Source organism: Martes martes, assembly GCF_963455335.1.
Source record: "Martes martes genome assembly, chromosome: 17".
NCBI lineage: Eukaryota > Metazoa > Chordata > Mammalia > Carnivora > Mustelidae > Martes > Martes martes.
Window position 1 is genome coordinate 34,507,907 of NC_137905.1, and position 14,096 is coordinate 34,522,002.

At 43.7% G+C, this 14,096-nt stretch overlaps 1 protein-coding gene across 1 annotated transcript in view; it reads left to right on the forward strand.

The window, feature by feature from the left end:
• Window positions 1-7,098, forward strand: part of ABCC12 (ATP binding cassette subfamily C member 12) — a gene marked incomplete at both ends in the record, with an annotated part of 63,310 nt that extends 56,212 nt beyond the window's left edge. The window contains 6 exons of the mRNA XM_080828151.1: window positions 2,111-2,300; window positions 2,800-2,959; window positions 3,969-4,047; window positions 5,077-5,190; window positions 6,737-6,901; window positions 7,006-7,098. Coding sequence (XP_080684277.1) covers window positions 2,111-2,300; window positions 2,800-2,959; window positions 3,969-4,047; window positions 5,077-5,190; window positions 6,737-6,901; window positions 7,006-7,098 — 801 coding nt within the window. The remainder of the gene's footprint in view (window positions 1-2,110; window positions 2,301-2,799; window positions 2,960-3,968; window positions 4,048-5,076; window positions 5,191-6,736; window positions 6,902-7,005) is intronic.
• Window positions 7,099-14,096: the final 6,998 nt, after the last annotated feature.

The following is a 14,096-nucleotide window of genomic DNA, read 5'->3' on the forward strand; positions in this document are numbered from 1 at the left end:
AGTTCTTAAGGTTGTGGAAGAGATACTTTTAAAAACATTTTTTTTTCCTCAAGAGCAGTTTCTGCACACAAAAAGAGAAATCAGTGGCTAACTTTACTTCTAAAAACTAATATTTGATTGACTGAAATTGTAAATTGCAAAAAACAATGGTTGAATTCTCTAAAAGCTTTTTAAAAAAGATTTATTTATTTATTTGAGAGAGAGAGAGCGCATGGGTGTGGGGCAGTAGAGGAAGAGGGAGAAAGAGAATCTCAAGCAGACTCCTCGCTGAGCAAGGAGCCTTGTGTGGGGCTTGATCTCATGACCTTGAGACCATGACCCGGAGATCATGACTTTAGCTGAAACCAAGAGCTGGACACTCAACCAACTCTACCACCCAGTCACCCCTTCTCTAAAAGCTTCTCTAAAAGCTTTTATGTTCAACTTACAAATCCTGCAATTCTTTGAGAAGAAGTCTAGATAAGTCAAGCAATCACTTTTAAGGGACTCTGAGTAGTATTTGGCCCCATTTACAAACTTAAACAGTTTAAAACATTTTAAACTGTATTTTAAAATTTAGCACATTCCATTCCCTTCTTAAGTATCTTGATTATCTGATTTCACAAAAAACCTTCCAGAGGTTATATAAATCTAATAAATTATAGTTATAAATACAGTAAGCTTTAAATTTGCATCCCAATGCTGTAGATGAACAGTAAGCTTCTAACTTGAAATCATGTTTAAATAAATTATTCAATTATCCATTTTAAATTAGAATCACAGGCCCTTATGTTAGTAATATTATTATACTTAAAACACCAAATATGCAGAGTCCTTAAACTGATAATACCACCATTACAATTTTGCTTCTCCTAAATATATATATTTTAAATTTATTTATTTATATATTTATTTATGGATATATTATATTTATTTACTTATTTAAAATATATATATTTTCTATTGGGCATGGAGCCCAAGTTGAGGCTTGAACTCACAACCCTGAGCTGAAATCAAGAGTCAGACGCTTAACAGACTGAGCCACACAGGTGCCTCAAGTTTCTCTTAAATATTTTTCTTATGAATGCTAAGTCACCTGGGGTTAATAGTATTCACTGTCTAGAATACAGTTATTTTCTCAGCTAATTGTGGTTGCTTATCACAGATTTGGGCTGGTCAGCCACACTACAGGGCACATGAGGGTCTTCTTATTTCTGACAGAGACTCATCACTTCAGAGGAGGCATTGGTCTTATAACACAGTCAAGTCGCTCTAGTCCTTACTTGGGACTTTGCTTTTCTTGGATTCTTGGGAAACTAAAATGTCTTTTCCGTGTCACTTTAAAGACCTCTGATTCTGACATTCTGCATTCTTGTCATCTTTCTACTTCAAACACCATGATGACTCCTGCGGATATTGAAATGATATCTGATTGAATTCTGCAAATCTCAAGACTTGGTCTGGATTTGTCACATAGCTTCAAGGTCAAACTGCTGACACTTGCCCAGGCCCACAAGGCCCAATAGGAGCTGTCCCTTGAAGGGACAATACTCCTATCTCTCTATTCACTAAGCATCAGCCACATGACTTTTCTTTCTATTCCTCAAAGTGACCAAGCTTGCCCTGGCTTCAGGGCCTTTGCACTAGCTGTCCACTCTGCCTGGAAGGCTCTGGACTCAAATCTTCTTATAGCAGGCATCTTTTTAGCATTCCAGGTCTCAGCTTGTATGCCACATCCTCATGATAACCTTCTTCAACCCTTAAGTTACTTTCACTCCACCTACCTATTTCTACCACACACATTCTATATTCTCATTTACAGTATTATATTTTATAGAATACAATAGAATATTATATTGTAGAGACACATATTGTATCTATAATATATATAGATAAATATATTGTAGAATAGTATTCTACAATACTTTGTTTTATTGTCTTCATTTCTGATTTCATTTCTTGTTTATCATCTGAGTTCCCCACTGGAATGTAAGTTCTTGACTAAATTTATTGGTCTAGCTCACAACCATGAACATCAGTACCTAGAATGGTGGGAATGAATGAATGAATGAATGAAATGGATGGAAAAGCAAATGGTTATGAACCTGTCATTGGTCACTCTGCTTTTCAGACCTGTGTTCCTGAATGCACTCACCCCCTCAAAGTGGAGACTTGTCCCCGTGACTGGCCCAGCAGTGGGGAGATAACATTCAGAGACTATCAGATGAGATACAGAGACAACACTCCCCTGGTGCTTGATGGGCTGAACTTGGTCATTCAAAGTGGGCAGACAGTTGGGATCGTCGGAAGAACAGGTTCTGGTGAGGATCAGCTCTGACTGTGCTTTTTTCAAGTTGTTTTCTTTGCATTTCTTCTGCGTGTGCTGGTTAAGCCACACCCGAGTGGGGTGTGTGTGTGTGTCCAAACACGTGCGTGCGCAACTGTGTGTGTGTGCACGCGATGGATTGGCTGGCTTATTTCCTCCCCCTCAAATCTCTTTACTGTAAATTAGGATTTCAGGTTGAATGGGTGTGTGGAGTTGGAAACAAACACACATCGGTTTTTGAAGTAATTAAATGAGAATCATTCTGGTGAAACAAGGCCCAGAGGATGAGTCCTGTGTTAAGAGCCCCTGTAGGGATAAGAAGGTTAACTGCATCAGGGCAGCGGATTGCTCCCACAGAGTGAGGCCTTTCTGTCTGCGTGGTCATCTGCACGGAGCCATTTTACCGCATTACAAATTCCCTTGATGAGATTCTTGGATATGATGGAAGTGCAAACTGATGTTTGATTTGCTGTTATCACTTTTATTGTTCCCAGGGAAGTCATCATTGGGAATGGCCCTGTTTCGTTTGGTGGAGCCAGCCGGCGGTACAATCTTCATTGATGAGGTGGATATCTGCACAATTGGTTTGGAAGACCTCAGAACCAAGCTGACCGTGATCCCCCAGGATCCTGTCCTGTTTGTAGGTACAGTAAGGTAGCTGTTTTTGATCGTCATGCATTCCTATTTTTTGGATAGTAAAAGCAGACCAGCCAGGAATTTTGTGAAGTGCCCACAGTGGGGATGAGGGAACCAGCATCATGAGGCATTGATAGTACCTGCTCCTCAGTGAAGCTTTGGAAGGAGCCAAGGACATGAACATTACCTGTATCTTATGAGCTACACCACCAATAAGCAAGAAGCTTACACGTAGGGTGAGCAGATATCCCAGTTGGCCCTGGAGAGCCCCGGCTTATGCTTGTGTCTCAGCATCCTATCACGTTTAACAATGGCCACTCTCAAAAGAACCCAGTTTGTGAAATAAAGTAAGTGGTCACCCTATGCATGTAACCATCCATAGGGAACTGCATCAGTTTATTCCCACAGAGAAGTGGACAGGAGTTGTTCAAGTATAAGAACAGTAGGTTGCAACTTCTGCAGGGCTCAAGATCCGATATCAAGGGACAAAGAGAAAACCAGTTTCTCATTCAGTCCAGTGCAAGGGCTGCACCTCTGATGTGAGGGATATTTGTCCCATTGAGCACCCAATCAAGTAGTATGCTAGACTCACACCCAGCCAGTGGGATAGCCACCTTGTGCAAGTGCCTGGGAGCTGCAGCTGTATGTCTTACTTCTGAAGGTGGCGTGAATGCAATGCCAGAGTGAATCCCTACCCCTCCACCTCCACCAAGAATTTGCAGAGGGCCAAATGCATTCTGCCACACATGGCCGTTGTGAGAACCAAATCAATGTGTCTTCCTGAGTACTTACTCAGTACTATCTCACCTGCCTTGGTGGTCTCTGTTCCATCACTGAGCTGAGGGTTCTTGTTCTCTTGGCCTGAGATTGGTCATTTTATGGACCATTGTCCTGGCTAAGCACTGCTATTGGAGGCATGGGGGTCATCACATACCACCTCTTAGTCTCTCCCATATGCTGCAGAAAACATGATCCCCCCTCCTGTCTTCCTCAGAAATCCAGCTCCCTGCTTTTTCCTTTATTTCAGGTACAACTTGGATCCCTTTGAGAGCCACTCGGATGAGATGCTCTGGCAGGTTCTGGAGAGGACATTCATGAGAGACACAGTAGGTCTCTGGGGCTCTCCAGGATAAACCTGTTTCCCAGCACTAGGGCCCCAGATACCTGGCCCAGGTTTGAACCGGACAAGCACTGGGCCAGCATTTGGCCAAACTTATTTGTTGGCATCATATATGTCATAGAATGTGATCCTTATTTACTCCCTGTTGTTAAAAGCAACAATAGATAACATGTATTAGGCCTCTGCAGTGGTCCAGTCAAGAGCTCTGCATGCATTATCTCATTTGGTCCTGTCCTGACTACAGCCCTCTGAGGCTGGGACTCCTATCCCGGTTTTCAGAGGTATGGAAATGAAGACTCAGGGAAGAAACATGTGTACGCTAGTAAGTGGCAGAATGGAGACTTCAACCCAAGTGGGTATGACTCTAGAGCAGGTGGGGCATCCTGCTGCTCTGCCAATAGTGTCATTTGCTTCTGGGAACAGAGATGCCACGGGAAGGCGAGGGGGCATGGCATGCTCCAGGAATGGCAAATATGGCCATTTCCTGTGAGATGGGGTCCTGTCCTATAGAAGAGCTGCGGCGGGAGTCAGCAGGTGAGCCTGGCCACCTCTGCAGCACAGAAGGGGTTGTTTCCACCAAGACTCGGTACCAAGGTGAGCCTGCCCCAGTGCCACTATGGCTGCATAAATCAGACAATGTCTTGCCTTTCTTTGATGCCTAGAAAACTCTCCTATCCAATGTCTATTCTCTCCGTGGAAATGGGGACCCCGGAAGCCGTTTACACTTCGTCTGTGTTTCTCCGGAGCCATATGTGCACCATTTGTCCTCTTTTGGCCAGGTGTCTATGGGGCTCTATGAATCATACCGTGATTTTAAATTATTAATGTCCGCCCACTCCCTGGTCTTTCCCTGGTGCCTGTTTGCAATGTTGAAAGGATTGTTGTTTTGTACTTTCTTTTCCTCGGTAAAATAAAGCCAGCTGATGAATGCATGAGCAGGGGGCAATCAATACAGACGATGCTGGACAATTTTATAGATCATCAGCATAAATGTGGCATTTTCTGTGTTTTATAGATAATGAAACTCCCGGAAAAATTACAGGCAGAAGTGACAGAAAATGGAGAAAACTTCTCAGTGGGGGAACGTCAGCTGCTTTGTATGGCCCGTGCGCTTCTCCGTAATTCAAAAGTAAGGGAACAGCACGGAAAATGGATTGGTCAAATTTTGGATATTTCCCGCAGCGCCACTCAGTCCAGGAGGTAGAGCCCCGCGTTTGTCTTTCAGCAAAGAGAGAACAATTGAGCCATTTAAAAACCGATCACTTTCTTTTAAGACAGAGTTGTAAGGGGTAAAAATTGAAAAATAACAGCCATTTACAGCAATAGCACTTGCCTCCCTTGGGCCTCCCCCTGGGAAGCCTTGCTTAGGTATTCTCTCTGTCTTCCTAAGCGGTTTGAGTATAAGAAATCTGCCTCTCGACTCTTTTTTGCCTTGTCCCTGAACAATTCTGAGGCCTGATAAACAATACCCAGCATGCTAAAGAACACCTTCAGAATGCTAAGAAACGAGAACTGTAGAGTTTGTACTCATTTTCCTTAGGGACTTAGTCATCCTTGGTTACTGATTTCAAGGAACGGGTTGCCTTTGCTTTAGAAATCCCATTCTCTCAACCCTGATCAAAGTGTAACTCACCATGTGTGTTGTGTAGGTGTCCTAATGTCAGGAGAGGGAGCCAGCTCTAGCACGTGTTCTGTGCTGACTGCAAAGCAGTTTGTGCGTTGTGTTGCCTTTGCATTTTGTGCTCAGAAGAAGGTGTAACCCCCTTTTACAGATGAGGATATGGAGTCTTGGGGCAAGTTAAGTAATTTAACCAAGGTCAAGCAGAGTTAGAGCTGAGCTCAGGCCCTCTGACTTGCAAACCTGCATTGCAGTTGGCAGAACAGTGCCCTCCTCCTTCAAAGATGTCCACGTCCTGATAACCAGAACCTGTGAATGTACCACCTTGCCTGAGAGAAAGGGGGTTTGCAAATGTAATTAAGTCGACGATTTTGAGGTGGGGAGACCTTCCTGGATTACTTGGGTGGGCCTAGTATAATCATGCAGCTCTGAGTAAGAGGAAGGCGGAAGAGTAAGAAAGAGAAGAAGAGATGTGATCAATGGAAGTAGCCGTTAGAGCAATGCCAGGAAGGTAGCACAAGCCAAGGAACACAAGCAGCCCAGAGCAGCTGGCACAGGCAAGGGAACAGTTTGTCCCCAGAGCCTACAAAAGGAATGCAGCCCTGGCAATACCTTGACTTTAGGATCTCTGACTTCCAGCTCTGCAAGACACTAAATTTGTGTTGTTTTTAAGCCTCTAAGTTTGTGCTGACTTGTTATAGCTGTGATGGGAAACAAATACAAATTATTATAGCTCATGCTGATTCATGTTAGCACAGTAAATAAAGCCTCCTACCAGTTTGTAAGATTACAATAAACCATTTACAAAGAGAAGCAAATCATACATCACCTTATTCCTTTAGTCAGTCCCTCTGAAGGAGATGGAGGTGGTATGAACTGACTTTTATTTTGCTGTTATTTTTCTTAAATGTCTGAGAGGACACACAGCTCCTGATTTTTCAGTGCTTCTCCTTCCCCTCCTCCTCCTTCTTTTTAAATGAGTAGAGCTAAGACCGCGAGTTTCCCCCCGACGCAGTTTTGGCTTCATGCGACTTATACAGTTTGCCTTCCTCAACAGATCATTCTCCTTGATGAAGCCACTGCCTCCATGGACTCCAAGACTGACACCCTCGTTCAGAGCACCATCAAAGATGCCTTCAAAGGCTGCACAGTACTGACCATAGCCCACCGCCTCAACACAGTTCTCAACTGTGACCTTGTCCTGGTCATGGAAAATGGGAAGGTACAGGACGTTGTTGGCGTAACCTCCCCAGAGGTTTCAGTGGTTTGGACTCTAGGTGAGTGTATATTTTCTGCCCATTTCAGATCTTCTTCTCTGACTTTCAGGTGGTCGAGTTTGACAAGCCTGAAGTCCTTGCTGAGAAGCCAGATTCTGCATTTGCGATGTTACTAGCCGCAGAAAACAAAGTTCGACTGTAGAAGTCCCTGAGGGGGCCACATCCCCTGACTTTAGAGGATCCTTCAGTTGAGTTGGAAGGGCCTTCAGGAGAAGGGCCTGCCATTTCCACAGGCAACACTGGCCCTCCGTCCCTCCCACCCCTGACAGACAGGCTGAGCTGAGGCAGAGGTTGCTGTCCTGCCTTACCCAGCCCGTGCCTCCCGACCTCATCTGGCGGGCTTGGGGTTAGTTCTGGGCGGGGAACTGAGGCAGAAGAAGCTAATGGATTAAAAACCTGCCCCCACCTCCTAAAACCCCAAGGCCCCCATCAGTGTATCTCCATCAATACCACCTCAGTGCCTGAGAATGGAAACACTAACTTCCAGTTAAATCTGATCAAACAGGATAGGAAAATGCCTAAGGATGGAATTTGTAAAAGGTTTATTGCCTTGTTACCAGAGGGGAAAAGAGCAGAGTTTCCTTTCCGTTGAAGTCCTATTCACATCTATTTTGAGTGTGTGACAAGCAGTAACTACACAGATCTGTAGCATGAAAGATTGATTACAGTGTTTGATGAAAAAAATTTTTTTAAAATCATATTATATGTTCCATTTGATCTATTAGAATAACGAGGAAAACAAAAGGTTGGAGTTTCTCTGTAAAAGACATTTTTATATCTTCTATATTGGTCATTAAAATGCAGTAGGAATTTCAACTACCCTGAAATGTTGCCTTGCAATTATTTTACTGAAGATTTTCCACTTTCTGTACTTCTTCCTCTCACAGACCCTCATTGCTTTCTGTGCTGACTCGGTAATAAACCCCAACAGCATCCCCAAATAAAAAGCTTGCTTTCCAGCTTCAAGGTTTGCTCTGTCAGAGGCAAGAAAGATATGTGTCCAATAGCCCAGGAGTGAGTGCTGTTAATTCATGGTAACATCTGGAAGAAAAGAAAAAGAAAAAAGAAAAGAAGAGAAAAGAGAAGAGAAGAAAAATATCCAAAGGGTTCTTGTGCAATATTTGCCAAGGGCACACATACAGTCTCTTTGTCTTCTTTTACCTTTGAAGTCACCAGTGATGTTTTGGTGAGGTTTTCGGGACTCACCTCCCAGCCCCCAGTCTGAGCTCTAGATGTGGCACAAGGCAGTGATGGCCAGTAAATCTTATATTTGATATCTCCCATGCACCTCCCCTTCTTAGTCTTGGTCACACACTTCTCCCCATCCTTTTAAACATGTCTGGCACACATGAGCACTCAAGAATAAGTGGCATGAGTGTGTGAGGTTAATAACTTAGCTACAGATGCACAGGAAGGAGAGACGGAGAGAGCATTTGAACCCTAACCAGGCTGACCTTAGGAGCCCTGCTCCTAACCCCTCTGCAACAGCCACTCATGTCCCTTCCCCTTGGCCTATAGCAGGGACAGTGAGGACTATAAGCACTGCACATCGAGGAGAGTGACTTCTGGAAGGATAGCTGTTGTTTCATGTGTAATGACACAGAACAGTCTTAGTGAGCCCCCCACCACCCACACCTTATTGTTGCTGAAAAGTCCCCAGGGAGAGACTATGCTGAATAATAGTAACCAACATTTAGCCAGTAGTCCTCAAACCACAGGCTTAGTTATTGAATCCTCACCATATTTGCAGGAGGAGGCACCAGTGTTATATTACAGATGAAGAAACTGAGGTTCAGAGAGCAATGTGACCAATGTCACACAGTTAGTGAAATCTCAACCCAGGCAGGCCAACTATAAAATGTGTGTTTTTCAGTCCATTTAATACAGCTGGGAACTGAGATTCTCCAGGTGAGAAGGAACCCAGTGTTCAGTGTTGTAAAGCCCATGTATTTGTCAGCATAGACTCAGTTATGCTGTGGTAACAAACATCCCCAGATCTCAGTGGTATATTCTCTATGTGTGTGACCTGTCCATCATGGGTCAGTTGTGCCTGTACTTTTTATCCTCTTCACTCTGTGGTGCAGGCTGGCACATCACTAATCTTGTGGCAGAGGGCAGACAGACGTGACAATCAGAAGTGACACGTGCCATCTCACCCATGTTCCATGGGCAAAGCAAGTTCTATGGCCACTCCTGAGCTCAACAGTAGGGAGGGGCACTACAAACACATAGTGGAATTTGTCCCTGCAGGGAGTTGTATAATCCACCTCTTGGGAGGGTCAGCATGTATTCTGAATACACTACAACCTACCACAGCTTGAATTTGGGTCTTGGTTTTGCCACTGGGTAGCTGTGTGATCTGGGGAAATTAGCTTGCCTTCTCTGAGCCTCCATTCCCTCATCTGTAAAATTTGGGATTTGGACTGAGTGTTCTTTCCAGTCCTGACTTAACTATGAGAGGAGAGAAAAAGGAGGATATGAAAGCACTTTCCAAAGAGTGAACTTTAGACTTTTAGGAGAATTACAGTGAACCCTAACTCTAATAAAAATTTTTTGGTAAAGGTTATATTTTTAAAATAAGTTGAACAAAGTTTAACCAAGTTCTGAATCTTCATGCCTCCTTTGATGCTCTTCACACATAAGAACTTCTTTGTGATTTTAGTCTCACTTTATTTTGGTGGCCCAGTTCTACTGTGCTCTGTTCATCTGCCTACCCATTGAGTGATCTGCTGTAAATTAGAACCTCTTGAATATCCTTTCTTGGGTGCTAGCAGAGAATAAACCACTTACAAATACTACTATTATAAATTAATAACAAATTACCTGTGACATGTTTCCCTGTTAGTTGGGTTCTGAAGCTAATTGTGAAATGGCTGATCTGGAATAGGGGTGGGCAAACCATAGCCTGTAGGTCAAATCCAGCCTGCTACCTGTCTTTATAAATAAAGTTTTATTAGAACATGGCCATTCTCATTTGTTAAAGCATTACTATGGCTGTTCTCACATTCTAATGGCAGAGCTCAGTTTTTGCAACCAAATGCATGTCTTCTAAGCCAACAATATTTATTAACCTGGTCCTTTACAGAAAATTCTGGTCACTCCCAGTTTAGGCATTTGTACGTGATACAATTCAGGTTAATGAGACGTGAGAGGGAAGTCAACTGGGTTTTGGGGGGCAGGTTCTGGAAAGCATTCTCTCCCATTGCCTCGTGTGTTTATGGTGTCTGAAGCTGTGGCAGCTCTCTTATGACCACAGAGAAAGTGGAGAGATGGACAGAGCACAGGTCCTTGTTTACAACTTTGATCTGCTGGCTTACCAACTCTGCCTTCATTCTACCTCTTATTGTGCCAGAAGATGCCTTTTCCTTATTGTTCAAACCAGCTTGAGTTGGCTTGTTGTTGCTTGCAACCCACAACATCATAAACAATGCAGAGGACAGTGATGTTTTCCTTCCTGGGACATTGCTGATTCTGACTCAAGGGAAAGAGAATCTGGGTCCCTGCCTTGGGATTCACGCCTGTCTTCCTTTAGATGTGGCCCAAATGAGCATTAGGTCATATCTAAGCCAGGAGGAGTTTCCAATTCACGTCTCCCCCCAAAAATTCATGCCATTTATGAATATTGCCCTCAACTTTCCTCCCTGCTGCTTAAGATCAGAAAGACTCGGGAAGAACTCACAGAGTTTGTTCTTGCTATTTGAGTGAGCAGATCTGAAATTGGCCCAGAATTGTTGATAAAAATGTGAAATATTCTCTGCTAAGAGTTGGAATCGCTTTGGCCAGAACAGCATGATTTAAAATGAATTGAAAAGCACAGGAGGTCAGTGTGGGGTCAAATGGACGATCAAAGAAATCACTTTTCTTTTGGCCCTGTGTAGAAGGTCACCTCTGGGTGAGGCTAAATCGGGCACTAAAGCCTTCAAATAAATGCTGATTTCCATAGAGAAGGTCTGCCTGACTTCACAATGTGCCTGTTCATAGCTCCTGCTGAAAAGCTTTCTCTCTGGTGGGACCGGCTGAGTCTGTTTTTAGGGTTTCAGCACAAAGCATGGCAGCATGATCTGTACCCTCAACTCCGGAAGCCTCTGGAGCTCTGTGCCTCCTTCACCCAGCAAAAAAATTACACTCAAAGGAAACTAATTTTGGTTTTACACTTCTTTAAAACATTGTTTTATTATGTTAAAATACATATAAAATTTACCATTTTAACAATTTTCAAGTGTAGGACTCAGTGACATTTAAGTACACTCACATTGTTGTGCAAACGTCACCACCACCTATCTCCGAAACTTTCTCATCCCCCCAAACTGAAACTTTACCTATTGAACAATAATCTCCCACTCCACCCTCCCCCAACTCTCTGGTAGCCACCATTTTACTTTCCATCTCTGTGAATTTGACTACTCTAGGTGCATCATAAAAGTGGAATCATATAATGTCTTTTTGTGACCGGAAGAATTCTTTTAGCGTAATGTCTTCAAGGTACATGTCCGACATTCATTCCTTTTTAGGACTATCCTAGTAAGTGTGAAGTGGTATCTCTTTGTGGTTTTGATTTGTCCCTAATATTTAGTGATGCAGAACCTCTTTTCATGTGCTTATCGGCCTTGCATTTCTTTAAAGGAAATTTGCATGACATGTGAAAATCTTAACAAAAGAGACAGTGTTCTACCATTTTGCAAAGTTACTTTCACAGAGAATGTTGAGTGGATGGTCTGAGTCAGAATCTGGACAGGAATTTAGAGAATACAGTTATTGACTATGAGCTAAGCACCTGATATACTTCATATCATTAAGTCTTTAAAACAGCTCACGAGGTAGAAATGATTCTTCCTCTTTGCTTGGGGAAATCATGCAACTTGCCCAAGGTTACCTAGATGGTAGGTAAGGGAAAGCCCAGAGCCAACTCTCTCTCAGCCCAATCCCTTCACTTCACAGATTAGAAAACTAAGGCCAACAAACCTAAAACTGGTCTAACTCATCCAGAGAGTCACGGGGGAGGATTAGTATCCTGAACTCCAACTGGTGTTATATCCACGTTGATTGATGCATAGACTGTTTTCAAAAAGGCCAGTGGTGGCCCAGTTCTGTAATTTGAGTCATAAAAGAAATAAAAGACAATAGTACTTTCTTCTAGGTAGCTTATAGTATTACTGGAGAGATGACTTAAAAGTGCCAAAGAGAATACCATTACATGCTGGAGGAGAGAGTGTAAGGTTAGATGTGAGCTCATTCATTCATCCTTTCATTCATTCATTCACTCATTCATTTATCTGATTCTTCACTCTTATGATCCATCCTTCCTTTTAAAAGAGGGAGAGATGAATGAAGGTTGGCACAGATGAAGATGATTCTGGAAACCACCAATGGCTCTTATAGGACAAAAAGTGGCCATGAATATGATCCTGTTTGAGGAAATCATCTAGAGACCCAGAGATAAGGATTAGCTTGGTTGAGGGAGACAGCAGGCAACTGTCTAACTAGGGCTGACAACTGTTTGGAAAATCGTCAGGTACTTCACTGTCTGCATTTCCAAACACAGTTGGAGACCACCAATGGCTTGGATACAATTGGTGATGGGAGAACAGTTTGTTTGAGAAACAATTAGGGCAGCACTGGGAAGAACCATTAGCAGTCATGGGAGTCTGGCCAAGGAAAAGCAGGGATTCTGACAACCCCACTGCAGCAGAGCCAATAAGCTATGGGGGACAGAAACTGGTTGGTTCCAACACATCACCCCCTTCCCCAGGGCAGGTTGGGCATCCCAAGGAGAAACTGCCAGTGTGGCACACAAGGGCCACATTTGCTGGTCCATAACATGCACTCTGCCCCCACCAACAGGAAGCTCTGTCTCAGGCATGCAGTAGAAGAGACAGGAAAGCCAAGTTCCTTCTGCTGCATCCATATCAATTGTGTGCCTCTTTGCTTCTTCAACTGGTAAATCAGAGATCATCTGCACAGCAGGATCATTTTGGAAATGATGAGGCCACTCTGCAGAGAGCACATTTGGCTTGGCAGCCAAAGGGGTTCTTTGGGAAGTGGTCATAATGGTGCTACCACACTAATCGCATTCCTCCATTTTCTCCGACGAGGGGATTTTAGAGCCAAGTCTCACTCTAAGCAAACACAACATGTTAACATCTGAATTGACCAACTGAGGACAGGGACATGTGGTATAGAGAAACAAACCTAAGCTTTAGGATTCTAGGAAGGGTAGTTAGTACTCTGCCCCGGTCCCTCTTGTTTGTTTCAGTGCTTTTGGTCAGTGCCTTTAATGCTTCTTCCCAGGATTGCCTTGGACTACTGGAGCCCTCATGAGGAAAACCAGAAAAGCCTAGAAGCAAATCCATCATTTCAAGTCTCCAGCACCTGTTAGGAGACCACCACCCACTCTATTCTTAGTCTAGGATCTAGGCAGTTCAGGCTGACCCCAACAATTGCTCTAGGGGTGAGTCTGGGGACCCAGGCCAGGCTGATATGAGTCACATCTCCATGGTGCTCTGAGAAATTTGAGTTGGGCACATGACCCAAGCTGGGCCAGTCAAGGTCAAACCCTGAAACTAAAGGGTAAACAGGGAGTTCTCCTTCTTAGATGGTGAGGTCCATAGATCTCTTTAGCTTAAAGATTCCAAATGCCATTTTCAATATTGCAAGGAGAGTGTCTTCCTGAGAGTGAAGCCAATATAGAAGAAAGCAGAGCCCAGATAAGGAGAAAATGTCACTGTGGGCCCTGGGTATTACTTATCTGCTCTGAGGTAGCACAGTCCCTATTGATGGACTGGGTGCTGATGGCCTACCTAGGTTGCTGACTTCTGCTATCCCCAGAGCTTCCTAAGCCCCTAAAGACCCAAATGCCCCCACTGTGTCAGAGCCGTGCTGTTTCATGCCCTAAATGGGAAGAAGGCGCTCACCAGATGGCCCCACTCCAGTCCATGGGGAAAGACTAGGAGCTAGATGCTCCACCAGATGCAGGCCTTCCTTGCATAGACCATCTCCTGCAATCAGTCTTTGAATCCGGGAGGTCCCTCTGCTACACTGTCCTATAAGCATCTTGAAGCATATAAATAATAAAACACTTATTTAATGCTTGCCATGTGCCAGACGCTGTTTCACAAGTTTTGCCTGACAACCTCATTTACT